At 50.3% G+C, this 8838-nt stretch overlaps 3 protein-coding genes across 3 annotated transcripts; 2 read left to right on the forward strand and 1 right to left on the reverse strand.

Moving 5' to 3' along the window:
* Positions 1-91: 91 nt before the first annotated feature.
* On the forward strand, positions 92-4535 carry AURANDRAFT_68080 (hypothetical protein; the record flags this gene model as incomplete). Its single annotated transcript, XM_009043688.1, has 7 exons — positions 92-686; positions 816-1089; positions 1120-1332; positions 1463-1716; positions 1774-1827; positions 2066-2433; positions 2673-4535. 7 exons carry the CDS (start codon positions 92-94, stop codon positions 4533-4535), a joined length of 3621 nt encoding a protein of 1206 aa, XP_009041936.1.
* Positions 4536-5318: 783 nt separating this feature from the next.
* AURANDRAFT_68081 (hypothetical protein) lies at positions 5319-7376 on the forward strand (the record flags this gene model as incomplete). The annotated part of the gene is made up of 4 exons (XM_009043689.1): positions 5319-5823; positions 6370-6580; positions 6764-6976; positions 7181-7376. The coding sequence occupies 4 exons, from the start codon at positions 5319-5321 to the stop codon at positions 7374-7376; spliced, it is 1125 nt and encodes a 374-aa protein (XP_009041937.1).
* Positions 7377-7698: 322 nt separating this feature from the next.
* On the reverse strand, positions 7699-8355 carry AURANDRAFT_13177 (hypothetical protein; the record flags this gene model as incomplete). Its single annotated transcript, XM_009043692.1, has 1 exon — positions 7699-8355. A coding segment is annotated over one exon (657 nt), but the record flags the coding sequence as incomplete, so codon positions are not given.
* Positions 8356-8838: the final 483 nt, after the last annotated feature.

Below are 8838 nucleotides of genomic sequence, written 5' to 3' on the forward strand. Positions count from 1 at the left end.
GTGCTTTGCGGACAAGTTCGTAAAAGTTCCGTCCACGTATGGTGAGATCAGCAACAAGTTGGCAGATAAAACAAACAAATGGCATTATCACATGTGGATCAAGCAACAGACCAAACGTGCGCAGGAGCTGGAAATTGCTACCTTCGATGGCGAACGGTCGATCGTCGTTGTTACGGACTTTGCGAACCGCAACAAACTGCACGGGATCGCACAAAGCACCAGCGAGATCAGCCCTGCCGTTGGATGCGCGGTCGCCATCGTGCTTTACAACCCAGGCGAGCAAGTGGACGGGCAAGAAAGGCCCGTTCAGACGGACGTCTGGCGCATCTTTAGCGGGGCCAAGGACTGTGCGCATTACAACGCTCTCCTAATAGAAGAGATTTTCGTGCACTACAGCGGCCAGGACCCACACAAGGAATCAAAATTGCAAATGCCAGAAGGAGGATGGGGAGAGCCTCGACGTGATCGGCTGCGTCCGCCCGCTCTGAGCGCAATCGGGCGTGCATGTTCCCGAGGCGCAGTGCCCGGGCTTAAAAAAATTACAGTGATTTCAGACGGAAAAACATCGACGTATAAAGGCGCACCTTCCTTTGGGTATCTCTATGGAATTACAGAAAAATACGATGTCGAGATCATGCAGATGTTTGGCGCAGCGCACCACATGAGCGGCCCGGTCGACGCATACGGTGCGCAGCCCGCGAGGTTGCGCCAGAAGATGATCAGATCAGACACCCTTCCAAATTCAGTCTACGACGCAAAGGGCATGGTTGATTTTTGTATGGAGTACATAAAACACCCAAGCCCAAGCCCTGCAGGTACGTGGTCATGCAACGGTTGTTATATATATGGGGGCTACAACGACGGCGCAGCGAAACACGAGGACACGGACGTACAAGGCTGGGCAACTGTAGACGAAGTTAATGGAGGCATCCACTATGATGCTCCGAACGCGCATTCAAGCCAGCTGTATTGCGTTAGGATCAAAGCCCCGTGGACGCCAGAGCCGAAAGAACATCCCCTGGCGCGCGTGGACTCCGAGTCAGATCCTGATGATCTGTTTTGCACGGGCAAAGATGGCAAAAAGAAGATGTTTATTGAAACCAGATTCATAGCGTGCAGGTGCCTCCCATGCAGAAATCGTGAAAATCAGGGCACCATACTATCCGGCGAGCCAGTAGCCCCGCTCGAGTGCGATTATCAGCACTGGTGTGGCACGCCGCGGTACGTGCAACTGCTAGGCTACAGAGCTGACACGGAAGCACAGAAGGCCAAGGAGAAACTCAGGAAGACACAAGAGACACGCGAAAAAATAGCAGCAAAGAAACGTAAAACGTAAAGACCTCAATTGAAGCACTACGAAACTACGCTTGAGCTGGCACCTAAAACTCCACTAGTTACGTTCCCAACCGACCTCGCTCGCCTATCCCCCAACCTACTTACATTTTTAACGCTTGCATCCTAGTCCTCCGAGCAAAATAGAACTAGCTTCAAAATCTCAACTCCGTCCGGGGGAGGACACGTTATATGGTAGTGCTTGTTCCCGCGAATTAAGACACCGTCGCCCGGCTGCTTTAAAGGCAGCCACACCTACAAAAGTTCCATCACAACACACAACCATGAAAAACGTACTTTGGGACATGTTTGAGACAAAGGTAACGTCCGGATGTGAACTCCACTTTTTTCCTGAGCGTACTCTTCCGCATCTTCACTTTCATCGTGAGTATCACTTCTAGAAAGAACACAGATTATGGCGACATCATTGGCATTGTGTAGATCGAGATGCTCCTCAAAACATGCGTGTTCTGAAGACTGCCGGAGCACGTGCAAGTCCATGAGTGTCAAATGAAACCCGAGCACACGGACACGTTCTAGAATTGTGTGCAGAATTTGCCGAAGACATGGAAACAATTTCGATTCCCGCGCTCGCCCTGAGCTAAGATTAAAGGCAACTTGTCTGGGCATTCTCCTGACGTGAGCAGGAAACGCATCCGCATCCTCGTCTTGTAGCACACCGTACTCGAAGCCGTGCCAAAATTGTTTTATACGAATCTCCACATTATCCCAGTTGCGCACAATCTCATCAGAAGCAGCACGAAGTGCACCAGGCTCCAGACCATAGGGAGCACCAACAAAGTCAAGGGAGCCACCGTAAGAACCGAATGGATTCGGCCGCACCTCGAAATTACTTTGAGGAATGTAACGCAACGCGGTGGTCATTATGTTCACCGCATGCGCCGCGTTACCGTCGGTAAGCTTGTGCAAGAACCTGTGCAACTCACCCTCCATCGCGCGCAGCTCATCCGGCCCGACATCATCGCAAGCAGCGGCCGCGCGAGAAGCGCCTTGTGGCATGGCGTCACGCCCCGGCACGGGGCGCCCTTCCGCAGCCCGCGGGGCCCCGAACGCCCCGGGCGGGCCGAGCTAGCACAGCGGGTGGGTCACGAAGCCCACCGGAGGTCCTCGGGCAGCGATTCCACGCTAAACGCCCACCATCGTCTAAGCCGCCCTAGACGATAGACGCGAGCGTCCTTAGCGAATAAAGATTGCTGGCGATCCGTCTTAATATTCTTGCGTGTTTCTTTGGCTGGCCTCATTGTCTGCACTTACTTTTCCGGCAGTGATTTACAATGCTTGTGGTTGAATTTTTCTTATCAGTTTCGCGCCTCCTCCAGATCTACAGTCATATTATCCCTCCATGGCTCGATTACAAGATACTGAAGTTACGCGGTCGTATTTTGAATTGGAGCTCTGAGCGCGCGGCGTTTGAGGAAACTAAGTTCCATGAGAGGACTGCGTGCAAAGCTTTTGTCGGGATCTGCACTTTGGGTGGATTTTTTATCAAGAAGGGTCAGCAATTGTTGTTAAAAAAGGGCCTCATGCCGCCCCAATATTACGACGCATTGAAACCGCTGTTAGCCGACGTTCCAGAGCGGCCATTTCTGGTGATGGCCAAAGTTTTTCATGATTCTACAGGTAAATCATTGTCGGAAGTTTTTGAGACCATCAACCCGAATTGCATTGGCGCGGCGTCTCTGGCACAAACATATGTGGGTGTGCTCAGGCCCGAATATCGCGCTGGCAAAGAGGCACGAAAGGTGATTGTGAAGATCCAGTACCCCGAGGTGAGAGCATACTTTGCCCTTGATCTGAGAATAATTCTCAGACTGTGCAACTCCTTCTTCCCACGAATGTATGAGGCGAATAAGGCGGCGCAGGAACAACACTTGCGCGAACTGGACATGTGGAACGAGGCGCAAACACTTGAACGCATGGGTCGGGCCATGGCCCGTGCCGGTCTATCGCCTCACAAAGTTGTGGTCCCACAACCAGCGCGCTGCTTGACGTCTCGAAAGACTCTTGTAATGGATTTTCTTCCCGGTGTCACGTTTGACAAATTTGTGGATCGCTGCTCCCACGAATTGAAGCAGTTGTTTGGCCCATCCGACTGGGGGGTTATGGCGTCGAGAGCAGCTGACGAAATGAACTCAAAAGAAGAGCAAATTAACGATAGTTGCGATACACGGATCCATATTCAACCGCCATCAGAATTACTAAAACTGGCTGCTGCAACTGCCAAAATTATCGAGGGGAATATTTTCGATTCTGTCACAAAGTTACAAAACCTTGTATTGGGTTTGTCCAAGTCTAGGCAGGTTGTTGCAGACTATCACAAGATCATTCTTATACTGCAGGTTCTTGTTGAGGCTCTCGGGTACCAGTGTCTCATAGAGGGTTGTGTGAATGTGGATTCGCACCCGGGAAATGTCATTTGCATGGATGATGGGCGTGTTGGGCTGATCGATTTCGGCCAAGTGGGGTATCTGAATGATGAAGAGCGTCTCTGTGTTGCCAAGATTATTCTTGCGATCCGCAATTATGATCGCGATGCCACATGTGCGGCAATGCGGTCTCTGCCTCCAGATGGGTTCCGATGCAAGGATGACAACGATGTTGTCGTAGAGCGATGGGCCATTTTTGCCTTTGATCGTGTCGATTTGTCGCCACTCCATTATGATGATGCTGTGCAAAGACCAATACCCGCCATGTTGCACCATCGGGTCACCGTTTTCCCTAACGCATACCTGTGCGTGCGGCGTGTGTCTGAGATCTTACTCTCTTCCACACTCATGTTTGGTGGTAAGATAATGCCCCCTCTTTCGACAGCCTGGGGCAGTTTGGCAGAACAAGTCGTCAAAGAAACCGAGGACACGGAAATGAAGAAAGCTTCGGAGCATATGGGCTTGAAACTAATGAATTTTGTCCTCAAAGTTCGGCGGAAGTCATTCAGGTCGAAGCTTGTAAATGATGGCTACCGAAAGAGCAAAAAAACCCTCGGTTTGGATATCATCGAAGGAGCGGTCCGACTCGAGAGACCCATTCAATCTAGATTGAAAAATGAGGAACGTCTCGCGCGTGGAGCGATGCCAATATTTGCGCCTGCAATTGAACATGCCCCACAGACCCGTGGCAATGAACCTAGATTCAACAGGCATAGTTGGAGAAGAAGTGTGATTGAGATAGAGCGAATCAACTGACTCATATCAATCCCTAAACGGTGCTACTCGTGGCTGACTGTCTTGAGAGGGTCTGAACTTCCCGGTCGACCATCATGACGACGCCGATTGGTCGGGGGCTGGGGCGGCAACAATAAATAACAGCAGCCGAGAAGCTACTAGGCTAACCTCAATCTCATTGGAGTGCGACCATATGACACCCACCCCAACACAAATACCCCCGAAGAACTGCGAAAGCCAGGCGAACGCCAGATCGAACGACTCCCCAGGATTACGGCTGTGCTCGTCGAGCGTCTGGGTGTCGCTCTGACTCAGCTCCGCGGCCATCCGGGCTCATCGAGCCAGCTGCCCCCGATACGCCCTTTAAAAGCAGGAGAAGATCATCGATCGAATTATGGTCATCAATCCCAGCTATGACCGAGATGGAGCAGAGAGTAATCTGTTATCCAGAGTAAAAAGGTCCATTATTGCTAGGCTATAACAGAGCATGACTGGTTCAGTAACTCACACAAAGCTGAAGTTGAGTTCTATCGCACATTCCATGTCATATGTATCGCATTGAGTAGCCTCGTGATTCCCATCATCCCCATAATTTGCATTACCCTGTTCCTTCTCTACCGCGACGTCACACTATGGAGATGACACTGCACCTCCCCATAACGTTGATCTCAATGTTCTTTAGTACCCTAGTTTAGGGGTATTACTCTCTACATATTTCCCAAACCTTGAAGCAATAACATATCCTAACTAGGTGTAGTTTTTACATCGAGGACGAGGGAGCGCTCAGGAGCGCCTGAGTAGGCTATGGTCGTCTTTGCAGCCCCACAGCTCCGCGAATATGAGGCGCTGTGCAACGATCCCAGCAGCTTCGACGGCCGCGCGCGCACGGACGAAGCAGTGGTGAAAACAAGACATCCAGGCGATCGCGTGGCGACTCGGGCGGGCGGTTCTAGGAGTGGGATTGGACGCGCTCGGCTCCAGCACCCCTTTAGAGCAATTTTCGAGGCTGCGCAGCGTCATGGATCGATTGTCGTCACCTCCGCATCGTTTCGTCGCAGGTCAAAAAGGGTAATCACACTACTCTCTCACCGCGACGTCAAGCCGGAGAACGTGCTCCTCGTGGCCCGGGGCGGCGGCTTCTGGGACGTCCGCGTGAAGCTCTGCGAGCTGGGCCTGTCGACGCGCGTGCGCGCGGCCCAGGAGGCCCCGGCGCCGTCGCCGGCATGCGTGACGGCGACACTCGGCGCGAGCGAAGCACAGGAGCCGAAAAGGCCCAGTGAAGCTAAGAATCTCATTTCGCTAAAGGCAAGTGAATCATACACAAGACACCGAGTTGGAGCTATTGGGGGTGTTGTGTTGTCTTTGGAGCGGAAGCCACATGCGAATTTTGGACAAAACTTTTGGGCCTGGAGCGACTGCCCACTGCGAACCCGAAAGTGAACCCGAAAATAAATGCAAATGCGAGCACCGCCCGCAACTCCATCAGGTTTTTATCTTGACGTAGCACGATTTCAGATAATTCGAGGACTCGTTTCTCCAAAGCTTCAATTCTAATAGCATTCTCATTTGGCAAGGACACCACGGCAGTCGGCTCATCATGTGTGTCAGCGTTTTGAGACGCAAAAGCGGACATCACACGATTCACATCGTCTGATTCGGCCTCTCTCGATGGGCTGAGCCGACGAATGGCGTAGTCAAGCTCTGGCTGGCTGGAGAAGGCCAAGCGACGAGCATGAACATCGACCATTGAATTCGACGTCAGCTATATCTAATCGTATCCTGTATATCCTGTAGATAATCCCCGTGATTAACGATGAATAGCGTGTAATGTCAACTGAGGCTTCTCAAGACGTAGATAATGGGGATGACGAGGAGGCAACGATTGATGTGGATGAGGAAACGGCTGTCTCGATTTTCGTGCTCCAGATAAACGAATTGGCACAAGGTTTAGACCAAGCAACGAGGGACGAGATTTTCTCGAAAGGACGGGCAATAACCGACAAGGTCGTGGAAATACTGGCAAACAATGCTATAAGACAGGATGCGTTAAACAGGGAGAACGAGGAGTGATTTAAAATTTTCCAACAGCAAAATAGACGCATTGCTGAGTTAGGGGGCAAACCATTCTGCGCGGTCGCTCCGCCAAAACAAACCGCTAATATCGCTCCGCCAAAACAAGCCCCGTCTAAGAGACCTAATGCCAAGACGTTGTGTAAATGTAAAAATGCTCAGAGTAAGCCTCACTACAGGAGGACGCATAGACATTGTGAATGGTATATCCCAAAGTCTAAAAGAACTCTAAAAGACAAAATTGACATTCGCAGAGATAATGTCGCTAATGGATTTTCGCCCGATGACTCAGACGAATCTGACTGGGACATTGATGATGATAAAAATGTTGTGTCACCAGATTGGGATGACGGAGCATATGAGGAGGGAAAAAAGGATGACTCGCTAACTTGGTACAAAGGAACTGACAAGTGCGGGGGGATTTCTGGCATCGGGGTGTAGGTGACAAATACGAGGAGACTTACACAGACCCTGACCAAAACTTGGAGAAGAGTGATGATGAGACTGTCCTTGATGATGATGCCAAACGAGTGCCGAATGAAATTTTTAAATTAATAATGGAATTTTTGCCCGCGGACCGCCTCGCAAAGACAGAGGCAATATTACGCATCACTTTGTTTCTGCGTCGGCAACAAAGGGGTGAGGGTCAGGACACGCAGGGAACTGACAACACTCAAGACAGCGACTTTGTGCCAGACTCGCAAGAACCAGCGGACAGTGACTGAAAATGTGTTTTTTGTGTATTTGTGTATTTGTGTATTTGACCCTGTGAGTGACACCGTCCAAATTTGAGGAAAACATTTAGTTAGTTGACGGCGGGGTAATGTTAGTTAGTAGTTCTCTCACTAAAGGGGCGGGAATCCTATATTTTGTTTTTAGATTAATGCTGGTAGAATGCCCGAGGGAGGCTTTGTTGCGCAGCCTTGGATTCCTCATGGGCCTCCCGGACTAGGCGCTCTGCCAGCTCATACCGCTCGGACACTTCCTGGAGCTTTTCTTGATAAGTCTTACTCTGGAACACAAGTTCTTTCACAGCCAGATCTTCTGGATAGGCTGGCTCGAACCCATTGCGCATCAAAAAGGGGCTAATAGTCGTCCCGGGGATGAACTTTTTGTTGTAACTGAATACTATATACGGTAGGACTTCATCCCAATTATCATGAATCGCGTTACTCTTGCCTAATGCAATACGCAAAGACGATCCCAAATAACGGTGAACACGTTCCACCGGGTTGCTCTGAGGGTGGTACGGAATAGAATACCCGAACCTGACCTTAAACAACTCTAAAAAGTTTTGCATGAGCTCATTTTTGAACTCGGTCCCGTTGTCAGAAACAACGGAGCCCTTTACTATTTTTCTTCTGCCACCCTTAACGGAGACCAACCGAGAAGGCAAAAGTCCTTGGAGAACAATGTTCTGTACAAAAGCTTCAAGCACATCAACTGCGCTCTTTGACTTAATCGGAACTGCTGTTAGATGATGGCTAAATGCATCCATCATCGTCAGTACGTAACAATACTGGTGCTCCGTAGTGCGTCGCAGTGGCCCCACCAAGTCTATGGAGAGTAAACTCCCGCTATGCTGGTGTAAGGTTTGCTGCAGTTTGCCCGCTTTTTTCGGCAGCCAGCTTTTAGCCTTACGGCACCATAGACAATGTCGGACATATCGTCCCACGTCAGCGTCCATGTTTGGCCAATATAATCTCTGTTTCAAGTCTTGAAGGGTACTGTCTCGACCTGCATGCTGGTTAAAGTCTGAGTCATGATGGATGCGGATTTCCTCTCTTCGTAACGTGACTGGCACGTACTTGAGCTCCTTTTTACCATCCTCACGCTGCCACAGTATACCGTCATCTATCAACCAACGCTCCTGCGCCTTCGCCTTTTTGCTGGGGTCACTGGCGTTAAGTTGTTTTTGTATCTTTAAGAAAAATGGGTCGTCGACAGCCGCATCTTGATATTGTTTATCTGTGATCGTGTCGCTTGCTTGCAACGCGATCCGGTCTCTTTTAGCTTGGTCTATTTCTTTCAGGGTTTCTTGATCCTGCGAACTGTCTGTTTCTTTGCTTTCATCATCATTTTCACTAATCGTAGGCATGGCCACCCCCTTCAAAATTTGAATCTCAACGCCCTCGTTAGAGAGTGTTTCTTTTGAGAACGCTTCTGTCAGGTTGGTTTCGCCTACTGCGCCGTGTTGGAGGCTTTCGCCCCACGTGACCATAAACTCGGCCCCGCTGCTGCGCAATCCATTCGT

The sequence above is a fragment of the Aureococcus anophagefferens genome (genome assembly GCF_000186865.1).
Source record: "Aureococcus anophagefferens unplaced genomic scaffold AURANscaffold_62, whole genome shotgun sequence".
NCBI classification, from domain to species: Eukaryota; class Pelagophyceae; order Pelagomonadales; family Pelagomonadaceae; genus Aureococcus; species Aureococcus anophagefferens.